This window comes from Cyrtonyx montezumae, unplaced genomic scaffold (genome assembly GCF_038088225.1).
Source record: "Cyrtonyx montezumae isolate F1298 unplaced genomic scaffold, pur_monq_1.0 scaffold_11, whole genome shotgun sequence".
NCBI lineage: Eukaryota > Metazoa > Chordata > Aves > Galliformes > Odontophoridae > Cyrtonyx > Cyrtonyx montezumae.
In genome coordinates this window covers 16,525,254-16,542,218 of record NW_027071837.1, presented here as the reverse complement: position 1 = coordinate 16,542,218, position 16,965 = coordinate 16,525,254, and the positions used below count along the sequence as shown (strand labels likewise).

Genomic DNA, 16,965 nt, shown 5'->3' with positions numbered 1-16,965 from the left:
TAAAGCGGGACTATATTTTTCAGATGGGTGGTATTTCAAGCATACAGATACTAAAACAAACCTACTGTGCTTTCATCAACATGCTGCATATAACGCACAGTCTTTTGATTTATCCAAAAACGAATCAGAAAGATGAGATGCTATAAACACAGCTAAGAAGGCATTAACTGTTAGTACAGACATCCAAAGATGCCGCTGAACGTTCAGACATGGCAGCAAAGCTGATTTGAGATGGACAGCTGTATTGCACTGTCAGAGTGGAAGATGGCAGCAGGTCACAGGACTGTACACAGCTGTCTGAAGCAGTATTACCTACACAATCACCATTCTGCTCAGAAATGCAACACCTGGTCAGAACTCTAACGAAAAACTGCACGTGTGCCATTAATAGGAAAAGTAATGTAGCTATTTATGAGACTTCAAAGTAAGGAAAAAAAAGACAAAGACGAAATTACTGCAAGAAAATCCATTTTCAGTGATTGTAAACAGAGACTACAAATTCTGGGGAGTTGCATTTTTAGCTAACTGTGTCTGACAAATTTTAGATTACAGTATTGCTTGCAGCGCTGCAACTTCCTCTGTAGAAGGGTCCAGCTTCTGCCTCCACTGAAATCAATAGCAGCTCCTTCTGGTGCAGGAACAGACTCTAACCTAGAGCTCAAATCTGCAGCAGCAAGGAAACTTATCCACTCCTTACAGCTGCTTCAGAAAGTTTTCCATATCAAGTACTCAGTGCACTGACCAGGCCTTCACAACACGTCAGAAGTTAAATGAAAACTTAAAGGTCAGAAATACTTACTTCCACTAGGGATCAGGTCCCTGTCTGGAATGAAGAGCTTATATCCATAGTGCTTTTCTAGAACATCTGGCAGAATTTCTAGTGCAAACTGCTCTTCTTCATTATTATCACAATCCAGTGCGTCGGGATCCACTTTGGTGTACGAAAGATACGCATCGTATTCCTTGTTGTCTGTAAGGAAACAAACTCATGCTCAGCCTGCTGTTAGCATGAGTGCTACAAAAAGCACACAGCGATTCCAGAAAACTGTGTTATTTCCAGAAGTGACCACAGAGTACCCCGAGCTGGAAGGGACCCACACTGAGCCCAGCCCCTGGCCCCACACCGCACCACCCAAACCCTACAGCTGAGAGCGGTGTCCCAAGGCTCCCTGACCTCTGGCAGCTCAGGGCCACTGCCCACTGCCTTGGGGACTGTGCTGTACCCACTGCTCTCTGGGGCTCAGCCTTTCCCTCGCCCCCAGCTGCCCCTCCCCAGACACAGCTCCATGCTGCTCCCCCAGGCCCTGTCACTGTCACAGAGAGCACTCAATGAAGAACTTTCTTCCACAAGTAAACGTAAGAAACTCATGACTCAAATGAATACTGGCTATACAGGAAACAGTGACAAACACTACCAACCTATAACATTGCTTAGATCTTATTTTCCCTGTTTTTAAAACTAAGATAATTTTAGAGGTCACTTGACCCAGGATGTTCTACATACATGGGACTCAGTATGAGAACTGGGAATTACTCCAGGAGCAAGTGTGGAGCAGGAAGGGACTGCTCCTGCACTACGGTACCTGCAGCTCTGGGGTGCAGGGAAAGCCTTGGCGCTTCATCCAAAGGCAGAGGCAGGCAGTGGGTGACAGAAGCAATGCCTTGCAAGCACAGCAAGGCTGTGACACGGAGGTTTGGCTAGGAGGGACAACATAATGCCCTGCTCCTGCAGAGCACTGGGGCTAGTCTCCAGCTCTCTGCATCTGACACAGAGCTGAGAGCTTGGCCAAGTGTGCCAAGAACAGAAGTGGCATCACTATCAAGCTTGGGGTCCATGCTGCAATCAGAGTGTCTCAGTGACATTTGCCTTTGTTATTCCCCTGTGGTAATGGAAAACAGCATATTGAAAAAGTCAACCTGGAGCAATTCAGTCTTGGGAGAAAGGCACAGCTGCCATTATTTACAGAAAATGAAAAATCGAATCGTTAATGTTGTGAGGACAAAACTGCACGAATGGAGGACTGCTGAGCACCAATTATCTGTAAAGAATTGTGCACATGAAAGATAATGAGAGCAGTTAAAACTCGTCAATAGCCTCCAATAAAAAGAAAAAATAGCTTATCGTAACACAAAACATCTGATGACCTTAAAATGATGGATCTTTCTTGTAATTGTTGACACAGAGCCAGACTCACAAGGGTCAGAACTACAGATGAAGCATGTGAATAACTACATCTGTAAAAGGCAATTTGCCTACTGCCACTGTAGCTGTATGGGATGAGGTCCACCTCGCTTGCTGATATTTCTCTGAAATCAATAGTTTACAAAAATAGTAATTACTGAAGGAAAGAACACAGAAGAATAAACAGCAAACAAGTAAAGGCCAGTCACCTTTGGAGGCCTGTCCAAAACTTGCTATTCTGTCCATAATGAAACCTGAAGAAAGCTTTAAAGAGAAGATATGGGCGAGGTATGAGGGGGGGCAAACATCCCTGAAAACATCTGAAAGCTCTGCAAGGCAGCAAAGCAAACCCAGGAAACTGCTGTGGTTACAAAGCAGCATGGAGGCTGTGCACTCACAGGCAGGAAGGTACAGACTGGGAATGGTAAGCGTGCACATCCTCAGCTGCTGCATGGGAGTGTTCCCTCCAGTCTCCTCTATTCACAATGCAAACAAGAGGAGTTCCCTGGGTCTCCCGTGATCCCATATGCTTGTGTTATATCACTGCAGCCTCAGCTCCCTCTTCACAAGCCTCACATACACAGGATGTTAGCAGAAGGACCCATGCTTGCCCACTGTTGCTCTGTGCTTTGGAAGCAGCGTCGTTGGGGTTATTTTCTAAATGGCTTCCCTTAATCTTTACTATTGCCTGAATGTTTTGTCCAAAAATAAAGCTGTGGACAACACAGGAAGAAAATGCACCCAGCAATGCTTAAATGGCTATTTTTAGAAATAGGATAAAGCAAATCTGTTAAGTTCCATATCTTTTGTTTTAAAGAAATACTCATATGAATGGGATACGGTCCTGCTGCAATTGCACCTATACAGCTGATGGCTCACGGGACCTCTGTATGTTACTCCACAGTGAAGTAGAAAGCAGCACCCTTATATACACTTTGACTTCAGTAACATTCTGCCTCCATCTTGCCTACTGCAGGAGCAGAATGGTTCACAAGGCTGCAACAGTCCTAAAGCAATGCACTGGAAAAGCAAGAGATGGATCTCAGAACCAAGATGCACACAGAATCCTCTGAGCATCACAGGGTTGGCCTGAACAACCAGAAAACAGCAATGCTCCACAAATTAAAAAGTAACAGAAGAAGAAGAAGCTACATTAACACAAATGCAGCAGCTCTGCATTGAAACAAAGGGGCCAAAGGGAATGAAAACATTCTGGAGGAAAGTTACTGCTTTTGGTCATTTTTGGTTGGTGTCAAACAGGGAAATCATGACGGTGTAATCCCAAGGCATTAGATGCAAAACACCTCTAAAACCATATAATCTTACTCTTTGCTTTCTCCTCTGTATCAACATAAATATTGCCCAGTACAGTACAGTACAGTACAGTATGATAAAAACTCCCAGCAATTTTAGGTTTTCCCACTCACACAGAGATTGAAAAAGGAAGTTTCCTGACCTCTGTTCTGCTATTTATCATTCTACATTCCAGAATTCCTTGGATGTCATTCCCCCCATCCTCCAAAACCCCTATGGATTTCATTGTAGTCAAACTTCACATCTTATCTACCCAGTGCTTAACAGAAAACATCATTATTTTGGTAGAGGTGATGCTAGCTGCAGAAAGCACCAGGCCTGTGCAAATGCACATTGTTTTTGCACAATGGGGGTAACATGACCCCTGCTTCTTTCTCAAGTATGTCATTGTTTCTGAAGATGCCATTACAGACTGCCTACGTGACTTGCAAGTGTTGCAGTATGCTATGGGAACTAGCTTTTCTTGATTACTACACCTGAGAGAGATCTCCAGCAGACATTATTTTTAATACATAATTAATATACAATCAATGTGCATATTATAAACATTAACAATATGCTGATACAATTTAAAGCACTTGGACTGAGTTCACCAATGCTTATTCAAGCTTTGTAGAAGCAGGGAATGTTCTATATTCAGAGGAATTAAAGCTTCAATTTGAAAAACAGTTGTAGCTTTAAGCATTAAACAAATCACATACCTACTGAAGGGGGGGAAGTACTGCAGAACACCCTGTGCTATTCTTAAACATACTCTACAGGCAAGCTGCGTAGCTGAGTATTTCAGCATATATATGGATCTCAAAAGAAGAGATGCTGGGTATATGTGGCACTGGGACAAATAAACACAGAGTTTTCTTGAGCTATCAGTTCAAAAATGACATTCAAACCTCTAAAATACACTCCTGAAGAACTCTTCCTACTCCTCCTCTCTTATGGAATGGACCAGTGATGCTTCAGTGAACAGACTCATCGATTTCAGCAGGCTCAGAGAGAAAGCTTTAGAGATTTACACTGTTGGGTGCTTAGCTGTTTAAACTTAAACTAGAAATTCCATCACTTTGGACCTTTGAAATATTTCCATTGTATATATTACAAGTTTTCTGAGCAACTGCTTACCGTCTGCTGCTTCGTCTCCTCCGAAGTTCTGTCTGTAGAACAGCATTAACTCTATGTTGTAGCACTTATAGATGGTCACAAGCAAAATAAGCAGAAGAAGGATGGCTCCCAATCCTCCAGCAAGCTCTATTTTGTAGATCAAATCTAAAATTAGCAAGGAAAGACAGAAAGGTTATGATCTTTCCAAGCTCTAATTGCTGCAATCCACTGTACAAGTCCACATGGAATTGCACAACTTCCTGTTACAACCACTGCAACATAAAGGATGTCTTATTTTTGTTCATAACCTATTATTTAACTTTAACCATTCTATTGTCTGTCTGAAATTGCCAGACAGAATGCATTTGAGGCTGAAATGATAATTCTAGAAGGGAATTAGGCAGCGATTTTACACCACAGATTAACCAATTTTTAAGGAGCATGTTGAGTTTGAAACTGCCACTTTGATAGAGAGCATCAAATGTTTGCAGTGTGTGAGAGTAGGTTTAGGTTAGGTTTACTAGGCGTGCTGTACCCCAGCTCTACAAATAACATTAAACTTTAGCTTTGTGTTAGTGGTGCCAGTAGATGAACTGATGCTAAGCCAAGAAGACTTCAGCTGAGTCTCTGGTACGTGAAGTCAGCATCCTGAATGCCCAAAATAATGAGAGAAGCTGAAAGCACACATCAGGCAGCTAAGAGCCACTTTGTATGAGTTGTGGCAGCTACGAGCAGAGTTCTCACATGATTGCTTAGTACACATTATAGTGTAATGGGAACTAGCACTAGCTCAGATTTCCTACTGGGATGCTTTTGTTAGGAAACATCACAAGCAAGCTATCTCAATGTACTTCACAAATTCATTCAAATGCAATTATCCAACTTTTACAGCTGAGGAAACAGGCATGGAGAAGTGAAGCAACATGTCTGATGTCATTTAGCAAGCCAGTGCCAGAACGAGATAAAAAACCTTGGATAGCAGTCCAGTGCTTTGCCTGACATACAATAAACTTCAACAGTATTGTTCCTTAGCCTGAAATATCCTCACAGTGCAATGTTGCTCATACCACCACTCGGCATATTACATCACCATAAGAGACAAAAGACAGCAATTCGACTACAGCTGCCCCCAGCAATCTATAAAAGTTTAGATAGCAGGAAGATATGCTGTGATAAATACAATACAAAGATATGCTGCTATAAATACAACATGAAAATCCTCTAATGCAGGAGAGAAAAAGTTTTTGTGGTCTTTAAGTTTCTAAATCATTAGACAGAAGAAATTATTGGTGTGTCACTTGTGTCATTTTCAAGATAAAAAGCGAATTAGTTGTGTATCTTCCGGGGCTAGTCTTGCCTTACCATGCCTCGTATTGCAATAATTAGCATCAGATGACCAGTTATTCCCAGTCTGCAGTACCTCTGATGTCTGGTGAGAAGTCCTGAACTAAGAGATGGAAGAAGTCTATTATAATAGCTATTTAATCTCTCTGAGAACAGGGACTTTTATTATAATGCAAGATAAAGTTGGCATATGCTCTGGGGACAAATCTGGTCAAATGGAGAAAAGAGTTGGTTAAAAATACTTTTCAGTGAAAAAAAATAATCTTTCCTGTTATACTGAAACTTCTCTACAGGAAATCAGGATGATGGCAAAACTGCCCGCTTGGAAGGAGAGAACATGCTGAAGGCCAATTAGTTCTGAAGTTCATGTGTGCCACCTTGCAGAATCAAGTCCCCAAATGGAACCTGCTGTACTCTCTGATCCACACTGCAGCTGTATCCCCATTGCTGCACCAGGAATGCCTGCAGGTTGTCAGCACTTGTCAGATTGCTCAGCACCTTCTGCCACAGAGTGTCGGACTCTTTTTGGTTTTACCTTCTTGGTTCAACACCATTTGAAGCCATTGCATGGCACAGAACTGAATGAGCAGCCTATCCATGGCAGTGGCCTGCCCACACCACAGCAAAGCTAGGTTTGTTTGCCGTGCTGCGTCCTGATGATCATGTGCAGTGCAGACTTGCACATACACGCCGGGGCAAGGGAAGGGTAAGGAGCAAAAATGCAAGCTGCAGCTCAAAAGGCAGAGTCAATCTGCTTTTGCATCTCATTTATCTCTCCTAGGCCCCAAACTTACCTCTTGGTCTCCTTATCAGAATTCCAAGGTAGAGGTGATGGAGGAAACCCCCAAAAGCTCAGTTTTCTTGCCTACTCCAGCTCTTACTCTCTGCCCCTGATTAATACTTTATCCCTCAAGTGGTCCTCACTGAAATTGATGAGAAAGGCAGTTGAGTAAGCACAATACTAGGAAAGTAGTAGAAGCTGGACTTTTGCTCTAAGGGTGTCTGAAACTCACTAAATAATCATATTCAGATAGGTTCTAACGTAAAATAAAACAGACCCAGCCACAGCCTATCACGCAGAGGATTATAATCTATAAAATAGTAGCAGTCTCAAAATCACCCCATGTGTGGCTCGAGCCCAAGACACCTCAGTAGGTCCTTCATCATTTAATACTACATTAGAATATATAAAAAACTCATTTGTTTCCTGTATGCCTTGAACAAAGGCAGTCTCCTTGAAAACGAAAGCAGAGCCAACACAGCTGTAATATTTACTTTTATCTTAATTCACTGCATCTTTCACTAGGAGTTCTGCTTGAGTTTATTCTGCATTTCCTTATTCTGTTTCCAGGACAGTGGTTCTGTAGTGCATTGCCACTTCAGTTAAGGAAACACTGGATGGTTTTCAAATGAATTTGAAGGGAATCCTGATGTATTTCCACTTCTAAGGATTAAGTGAGTGTATACTGTTATTCCAGGTAATTCAAACGGAGAAAAAAACCACCAAAGCCAGGACTGCCTAGAATTTATGTTTGAACTACTTGAAAGTAAGAACAGTGTGGTCTCAGATTAAGTCAGTATAGAATGTGATAACAGACAGTAGAATTCAGGTCTCAGCAGCATGACTGATTCTGCCTTTGCATTGTTAGGTCTAGGGGTCTGAAGCTCTTAGTAAAAAATGAAAATCCCAAGTACGATACATGCTCTGAGGCTACCAAAACACTAATGTTGTACAGAAGGCACTCCTGTGTTCTGAGAAAGTACTTTCCCTCTAATGCAGCAAAAGACTTCAACATTTGTACCTTAAATATTTGTGCAATCACTTTTTTTTTCCCTCCTTAAAGAATTCTAGAATCTTATACTAGATGTCGAACTTGGATCTGACTTTCTGGCTTTTATCCCTGTTTTCAGATTTTAATTCCAATCTTCCCAATTCAACAGTAGACATGATCAAAGCCATCCTGGGTACACCTGACATGCTGCAGTCACTCCTCTGAACTGAGGGCAGACACAATCTGTAGCACTGTGGCAAGCTGGAAACAAAACTGAGCCACAAGCACTTGGTGCTGAACAGGGACAAGGCAGCCTTTAGCAGGTAGGACTCTGGATGGAGGTTTCTCTGAAAGAGAGGTCTGTGTTTCTCTCTTGCTGTTCCCAAGTGCTGTTCCCAGCTTCTGAAAAACTCCAGGATATTATAATAAGAATCCATGATCCTCTGACATGCATACAGGGTACTACTGGTCAACAGCCTTCTACCTGCCCTGCCCTAACTCCTGCCACAGGTGAGTGATACTGTAGTATTTCCTGGCTTATCAATACTCTACAACCAAACCCAAGCAGGAGAAAGCTAGGATAAGAGGCATTATATCAAACTGCAGATGGGAAAAGTTTGGTCAAGTGTTAGTAAGAATTTAATAAAACCATGACAATGGGACAGGTATTCAAAGGACAAAGTGGGGATATTTTAAATGGCACTTTAATAGCATGAAAACAAACTACTCAAAATGCCTGAGGAGAATATAAGCTCTCTAGAGCCACAATTCAGATAGAAATAAAACAGCAGCTGAGAAGTGATCTTGTCCACCTCTGAATTCTGTATTCAGCAGTGCCTTCTTCCATAATTCCAGCAGAGCTCTGAAATGTCTGCATTTTCTTGTTATAAATAAACCTAGCTTGTTATTCTAATACACGCGACACAGCTGAACATTTAACAGTGTCAACAAAGATATCAGCTGTATATTTATTAGGTTCAATGGATGGGAAGGTAGAACGCTTTCTGCACTAACGAGACTAATCCTTCACCACGATGACCAGTTTCCTTAATTAAAGTTGTGACATCCTGTCAATTGAGATGCTGAATAAACATTCGTGTGCGTTCCACATCGCAGCTGCAGGCCCCTGCTCTGCAGGGTAGTTTTGCAGCTTCTGTATTCCTGTCCTTAGCATGAAGCACAGCCAACGAGAGGCTGTGGAGTCTGCCCTGAGAGGCTGTGGTGCCTCCTTCCCTGATGATATTAAAAACCTGCCTGCATGCTTTCTGTGTGACTGCTGGAGGGATCTGCTTTAGCACAGGGTTGGACTGGGGGAGCTCCAGCGGTCTCTTCCAACCCCTATGATTCTGTGATCCTATGTTATAGTCTTTCTGGGAAGGCACAAACTCTAGCATGAACAGGAAAGTGTTTAAGCAGAATTGATCCTATTTTGGCAGGACTTGGTAATGTACTTTCATACATATAACCTGTGGGTGACAGGAAATAGTAAAAACAGGATACTGACCCCAGTATTTTCTCTTCCCGGTAGCCCTGATTTGAACCAATACCACTTCTCCCTCACAATTGATTTTATACAGATTATCCAAGGGCATGAATTACAGACATGAAACACAGCACTTAATTGTGCAGCATGCCTCTAGGTCTACCGCAGGCTAGGATTGTCTTCCAGAACCAAGGTCTCAACCCCACCTACAGATACCTTGGCTGGTCTTCCAGTTCAGTCTCCTGGCTCTTAGTTCATCAGTCCCATGGTGGCCTCTAACCCTAGGCTCAGCCTGCAGCACACTCAGGTACCAACAGTCTATTTACACCTTAAAAGAGGGCTATCTGTGAGGATATCTCTGCTGGGTGATGATGGAGAGCACTGCTTTTTAACTGACACTAACATGCAACTTTTCCTTGCTCTCCCAACAGCTTTAGTACTGAGACACTCTGTCTTAAAGAGATCACAGATAAATTTAAATGTCACAGTACTTATAATTAGAAGAGGTAATTGAACTAAGCAGGTAAGAACTGTAATGAGAGTGTGTTACATGCCCTATGGTAATGACTTCTACAAACAGAAGAGCATAGTAGCACCTTGTAGTTTGGCTGACCCACAGCTGCCAAGGCAAGAGGGAGTGCAGCTAATAAAATAAAGGGCATTACCTTTCTTGCGCAGAAGAATGCTGGCATGTTTCCGTCCATTTCTGTTTTCCACGTGACACGTATAGTTAGCCAGATCTGCCTCCTCTACAGCATCAAAGATCAATGTCAATTCAACTTCTTTTTCTCCAAGATGTTCTCTGAGGAGTCTGGAAGGAAACATGCACCCTTCTTTTAACTACAATAAAAGGGGGGTGGGGGTTGGGGGGAAGATTCCCAGAAGCCATGGTACAGAATGTTCCAGGCTTCCTCACAGTTCTGGAGAAGAACTTGAAGGAGACTAGGGTGGCCTGGAAGACCTCATAGGAGCAACTTTCACAACAATCCAACCCCTTTTTGTCCCCTCATGTCTGTGCTGAGGAGAAGCTAGTGTGGGAAGAGTGGCTATGAGTGTAACGGCTGCATGTGCCTTCTTCAGCTCCACTAGAATTAACATGATAAAACCTGGTCTTCTTTTAAAATAATACTCAATTTCCACAGAAGTAAAGATGCATGGCCAAGCAAATTGTAAGGTGGTATTTTAAAGACTGTGTCCTGTGCTCCATTTTATTTCAGCCTTGAAAACCAATGGAAGGAGCTATGCTACTTTCCTCTTTTTTTTCGGTGTAGATCCTAATTGTAAAGGGGACAGTATCAAGAACAAGAGCTCTCTGCTCCATTGAGAAGACAGAGGAGACAAACAAAATCACCAAAAGGGAAAAGGAAGTTGTAGTGAGTTTCAGGTCAGAGGTACAGTCTTTTCATGTCATCGTTCTAACGTGAACACAACAAATAATGCAACATAAACACAAGTTTTTTCCCAGTGATGGCATAAGTCTAAAAATAAAATGCTCTTCTTTTCATGAAAGGTTTCTTATCAGTTGCTCAAGAAAGTGACTGGTCCTTTGAACAAGGAAATGTAACGTCATGTATCTGCCAGATTTGTTTGATCCTGTTAGTGCTCTGCTGCAAAATACGGCAGGGGATAAACAAAATGTGCACGCTGCCCTCACAGTCTGAAGCCTGTGAACTCAACCTTGCACACAGCTCTGCTGGCAGTCTAACATGGCTTTACAGATAAAACTATTTTATGTTGATTTAATTTAGTTTTATTCTATTTACAAAAATGAAATATTTTCTCCAGAGACATGTGGAAGGCACATGGGAAGGCGGGTAATCAACCGGAGCACTGTTTGCATGGGAATTGCCTCTTCTGGAGACCATCACACTTTTCATCAATAGCAACAGACACCAAAATTCTCCATGACAAACCAAAGTTGTTTTGGGTCTTTAACAAGAGATGTTTCAGCTACTGTCAGGCAAACATGGTGACACATTTTCAGGCATCTAGGGTAGCTACTATGTCTTAAAAATGTATTTGCTGGAGAGAGTGTATCTCATGCTGCCCTGCCTCCAAGTCATTCATCGGTCTTTAGATAGAGAACTGTTTCCAATTCCAATTAAAATCTGTTCTGAAAACAAACCACAAACAGGCTTTTGGGACATACCACATTTCTAAAAGTAAACACTCCAAAACGTACCTGATTTCGCCTTCTCTAATGTGACCTTCTAATTCTTCTATGAATTTTTCCCCTTTCATCCAGTAGATCATGGGGCCAGATTCTCCACTGAACCCAAAGAAAGCTTTGCAGGCCACAGTCAGTGGATTGCCTGAGGACCACAAGAAGAGAGATGGTTAGAAGCACTGACACAGCTGCTATGGAGAGAACCCAGCATGTGATGAACCTCCCCACATAAAACTGGGGGAAAAAATGGTGTCTAACTACAAAATGTAAGGAAAACACTGGTGTGGATTTGCAGCTAAGAGGAAATTGCTGTGAAAAGAAACTCTGAGGTTATACTTCATTTCATTTTTCCCAGAGAGATACTACTTGAGCAATGAGAGGCTATGGAAATGGTGACAATGTACAAAGTTGTCAATTGCTTATTAAGAATTGTCAATTGCTTATTGTCAGTTGCTTATCAAGAAAAAATAAAAATAATAATTAAAAAAAGATGAATTTGTCAGACTCCTGGAATTCCTACAAGGACTGGAGGGTGTACCCTAAAAGGCAGGTAAAATCACCAATGCTGCGTACTGCCACTTGGATAGAAATCAAATGTTAATGAAGTCTTGGTAAGCTGCTCAGAGGGCTTTTAAATGTCCCCAAGTAATATGTGCTAGTAAGCACCAGCAACTCTTGTATTACTCTCAACAGGCTTTTGGCAAAGGACCAAACTTCAAAGCATCGCCCAAGTAATACAGGAAAGAACTCTCCCCTTCAGCTCTTCAAAAACACTTTCTAAAGGAAGAAAATAAAACTTGGAAACTAATGAGTTTCCTTTTCTTTCCAAGAATTCAGCATTTACATGGTTTTCTGTCTGCCTATGGCTTTGGCTGTACTAGCAAGTCAAACACTGCAGTGCTTATGCCAGGACAGATGGTTGTCTGCCTGCAGAAGACAAAGGAGAAAAAATAAGCCAGGAAATTCAAGAGAACCATCTCCATTCCTTAGTGTGCACATACGGCTGCTGCTGCACCCACCTTTTCGTTTTACTCAGCTTAAGTAGTCTGGGTCACAAAAGCAGCTGTAGTGTCACCAACCTACATAGGATCTCCAACCTACACAGGACTCATCTCATATCAATGCAAACTGCTGCTGGACCTTCCAGGGCCACGATCAGACGGGGAAAGTTCAAGTAATGCATTCGGCTGTAGTTAGAAGGAATGTTTTATCATGCCAGTCATTCTTAGTGCCAGCAGGAGACACTTCTGACACTCGAATAAGAACAGGCCTACACTTTTTTTCAAAGAGGGCTACCCATCTGGAGCACATCACTTGGATGAACATGGGGTAATGGTCTCACACGATGGAATTTCTGTGCCTTAATCAGAGCCTCTTATCTGTTCAGTGGTGATAACCAGCTGCATGAATATCACAGCATATCAGAGCCGTGTCTTTAAGCATCTTTGCCTAAACCCCCACAGAGCTGTGCTAAGTCAACTACTTGTATCTGCCTATCCATTATTCCAGTGCCCAATTTAAGACATGTCAAAAGAGTCTGATTATTCAGGAAGAGCAGCATTCCCAGCCGCTGAAAATCAGACGCCTTTAAATTGTTTCCAAGTCAAGAGCCAAAATTACAAGTCCTTTTGAAACTTTAGGATATGGCAAGAAAAGGTTTGAAGACTGTACTTGTCTCTGTGTTTTTCAAATATCAAAAGACAAAAATGGAAAGAAAATCAGAATGTTTATCCTGAGGACGTTTGTCAGAATCTTTCATTATCCCGCCATTCTCTGTGATCTCTGGTCCCACAGCTGGCCACCGAGCACATGCTGATGCTTACAGATTACACACAGCCAGCTCCAACATCCAGAACACAAGAAGTGTGCTGCAGGACGAGCTGGGAGCTACCTGCCTTCTCCTGCTCCTAGCCCACTGCCCAGCACTGCCTGCCCCAGCAGGAGGGGAGAGCTGGAGCCCCAGCTGTGTCCCCCAGGTGTGAGGGCTGGTGCTGCCTGCCTCCGAGGTGTGATAAGCATCTATTTCAATACCACTTAACAATTCCCAGCATGTAGCTGCTCAGTCCATGCTTGATTTTAATGGAAAAAGACAATTTTAGCAATGTGAAAAAGAAAAGAAGACTAGACGTGGCCTGTCAGCATTGACAGTATATGCCCTTTACTTGGCACACTGTGATGGGCACGAAGCGTTACAGGCAAGATATATCACAGGGCGTGCTTTTTCTCAAACCAGTAGCTTTTTCACTTATAAAAAAGACCCACAAATCCCCGAGGGAATGAAAATATTCCAAGGTGAACCTAAAACTTCTACACTTGCAGAGCAAATATCCTGAGGTAATACTCTGTTCTGAAGAAATAAAGTTTTCTATACAAATAGGAGAAACAGCCAGAACAGCTGTTGGTACACAGCTCCAATAACACACAAAGGAGGGGTCAGGAGCCCTTCTGTCACAGCCTCTGTGCTCTGAATTTGCCCAGGTAGATTTGTTTTCCAGCTCTGCTGCCAGCGAAAACCCTCAGAATAAACTGACACGGCCAATGGCAACATTTGTTAGGGGGAACTAGTATGTTCAGCTCTGAAACTGGGACTGGTCCCACCTGAACCACCCCACCCCACCCCACCCCATCCCATCCCATCCCATCCCATCTCTTGGAGGGAAGGTTTAGATGGGATGACAGGGGGATGTTCTTCACAGAGAGAGGTGAGGTGCTGGAGCAGGCTGTCCAAGAGAGGCTGTGGATGTTCCATCCCTGGAGGTGTTCAAGACCAGACTGTATGGGGCCCTGGGCAACCTGCTCTAGTACCAGATCTGGAGGGTGGTGGCACTGCCTGTGGCAGGGAGGTTGGATCTTGATGATCCTTGGGATCCCTTCTAACCCAAGCCATTCCATGATTCAATGATCCCATCCCATCTCGTCCTATCAGCGCAGTCATCACTTGGCAGAGGGAGGTGGAAGTGGCTGCCTCATAGGGACAAGTAACTTTCAATAGCAGCATGACACACACCATCCGGGTCCCGCTGATCTGTCCTGAGGTGGAAAGAGCTTGAGGCCTGATGATTTTTCCAGATCCCACCCAAACCCCAGCCCTCCCACCCCACTCCTCTCAACCCCAGCCAGACTGGGACATCCCACTCCTTCTGTAGCTCCTGAAGCTGAGCACGAACTGCAGCTCAGACATGGCATCCACGAGCAGCCAGCAGGATGAACTCAGGAAAGGCAACACGGGCTCCTCCTTGCAGAAGCTCTCTATCTCCTCAGAGAAGTTTCCTTAAGGACAGCTAGGGGCATGTCCTCCAGCCTCAATAAGATACAGCTGGTGACAGCAGCAACCTGTTTTTAGTGGTTTTCTGGCAACTGCACAAAATTCCCATCTAGAAGAGGACAGGGTGTGCCTCACTGCACTGCAGCCCAAGAATGGACTTCCAACACTGCGGCCAAATTCCCCCGTTCCTAAGCTCAGAAGATAAGGAGAAACTGAGCACAGATAGTGCCTGTTGCAGGTCCTGGCTCTGGGGCTGGCTCCTGGCACAGAGAGGGCACTGCTAGAAGAATGGGCAGGCAACCTGAAACTCCAGCAGCTCATCACATGCAGCCCAACACTTCTGGACATCATTCTGTGCCACACTGAAGAGCTCCACTACTAACTGTTCTCATTAAAGCAGAATTCCCCCTGGCATCACTTAATTAACTTCATCACAGTTCCTAGAATGACTGGTATCCTGAAAGTTCTCCATTTATAAACAGTTTCTGTTTAAAACAGACAGGCGTTTCAGATGTAATTTCAATTAATAAAATAAATTGCTGAGAAACAGAGAAAATGACTAGAGAGATTTCTAATGGATCAACGCTGAAGAGAATGCTTACAGAAACGAGGGGAGGAATTAGAGAAGGCTGCTGCTCACAGACAGCGCCGTGTCTCGTGCTCCGTGGGTCACCTTGCGACAGTTAGGCCGCAGGTTCCAGCAGACAGCTCAGCCCGAGCCTTGTTCCCTCCTCTGTCCATCAGGAAGACTTGTTGCAAGCCCCCAGCTGGTAAGACACAACCACTGGCAATGGGTATTACTTATGCTTCTTTTTCTTTTCAGACCAAGAGAGCACTGGCACAGCCGCACAGAGAGGTGGTGGAGTCTCCTCTGGAGACGTTCGAGACCCACCTGGACACCTACCTGTGCAACCTGGGGAGCTGCTTCGCAGGGGGTTGGACTCTATGATCTCTGGAGGTCCCTTCCAACCCCTACAGTTCTGTGATTCTGTAATTCTGCAGGAATGCAATTATTCAAGCAAAAGAGCTGCCTGGTGGGGGTAGGAGTCCTGGGGAAGGGTGGAAAAAGAATCTGCAAAATAATTTAGCCAGGCAGGATGCTGGGTGTACTTACTGCAGGTCTGACATGCTCTGAAAGAGAATGACAAATACTGCAGCTCAGGCTTTCTGAAACAAGTCATGCTCCAAGCATCAGAGAAATGAAGGTTAAAATACCTAGAAGTTCTTCAACCCTTTAAAAACGTAAATGCCAAGGCCAGATGACCAACCAGCACAAAAACAAAAGCTGTTCACAGGCCGTACGATGTGACTTATGCTGAAACAAACTTTCAGTCTTTTTTTATTTTTTACAATACTGATTATTTTTTCTTCTTTACTTTTTCTGCACAAGAAAATGTATTATTATTGGTTTTTTGTTTTTTAGTTTTTTTTTAATCTGTCAGCTTTGATTCAGGGCCACAATGCACAATCCTGCTGCTGCTCCATTCTTGCAGCAGATCAGGATTTCACTCCCAGAGCAAATCACCTCACCTAACTGCAACAGCCATTTGTGAACCCTTCTTTGGTCTTTCACTACAGCACGAAACGTTCAGGTTTTCTTCCAATTCTTTTGTGGTTTTGCTTCAGACACAGCACCACTCACAACAACCCTGATCCAGGCTTCAGCATCCCTGCACAGCTTGTGATCATCAATCACAGCCCCAAACAATTGTCACCCCCGTAAGAAACAGAAAGAAGCACCAACAGAAACGGAAGACAGAGGGGACACCATTGCAGCCCCTTCTCTCACAATTCCAAACATCCAAATTAAGTGCTGACTGTCAGAACACTACACAGTTACTCTCAAAAGGAGAAAGCCCGGGCCCAGTACTGCCCATCAGCACTGCTTTGGAGTGAAGCAAGCAGAGCTGGTTAGAAAATAAACAGAGAACTGTGGGGTGATAACCACAGAAACATGCATTAATCCTCTGGGAGAAATCAGATGGCTGAGCTGGATTTTGCCACTGGGCAGAGGAGCAGAGGTGCTGGCAGGCTGCACCTCCAGGGCATGGGAGGTGGCAGATAGGGACCCTCCTCTTGTACCAAGCACACAGAGCTAGCTGGATTTCCATCAGCAGCTCCACCAGGTCCTTCTGCAGCAGGGTTGGATGATGTGCACACACACAAAGGAAGAAAAGCACACTGGTGCCACCGAAAAACTTATCCCATTGCTCCAAGCCTCTATCGTCAGTGCACGTGCACTGTGCAGGTCCTCTACTACCACTGCCGTGTCTTTTTCCCTACAAGACCAACAGAGGTGATTGCAAAGCAGCAGCCTTAGCTCCCCACTCCACACAAGCA

At 43.8% G+C, this 16,965-nt stretch overlaps 1 protein-coding gene across 1 annotated transcript in view; it reads right to left on the bottom strand.

Annotated features, from left to right (window-relative positions):
* Positions 1-16,965, bottom strand: part of IL1RAPL2 (interleukin 1 receptor accessory protein like 2) — a 307,099-nt gene that overhangs the window by 9,078 nt on the left and 281,056 nt on the right. Inside the window, exons 6-9 of the mRNA XM_065729724.1 lie at positions 11,376-11,505; positions 9,859-10,004; positions 4,616-4,759; positions 800-970 (exon numbers count right to left, since the gene is read on the bottom strand). Coding sequence (XP_065585796.1) covers positions 800-970; positions 4,616-4,759; positions 9,859-10,004; positions 11,376-11,505 — 591 coding nt within the window. The remainder of the gene's footprint in view (positions 1-799; positions 971-4,615; positions 4,760-9,858; positions 10,005-11,375; positions 11,506-16,965) is intronic.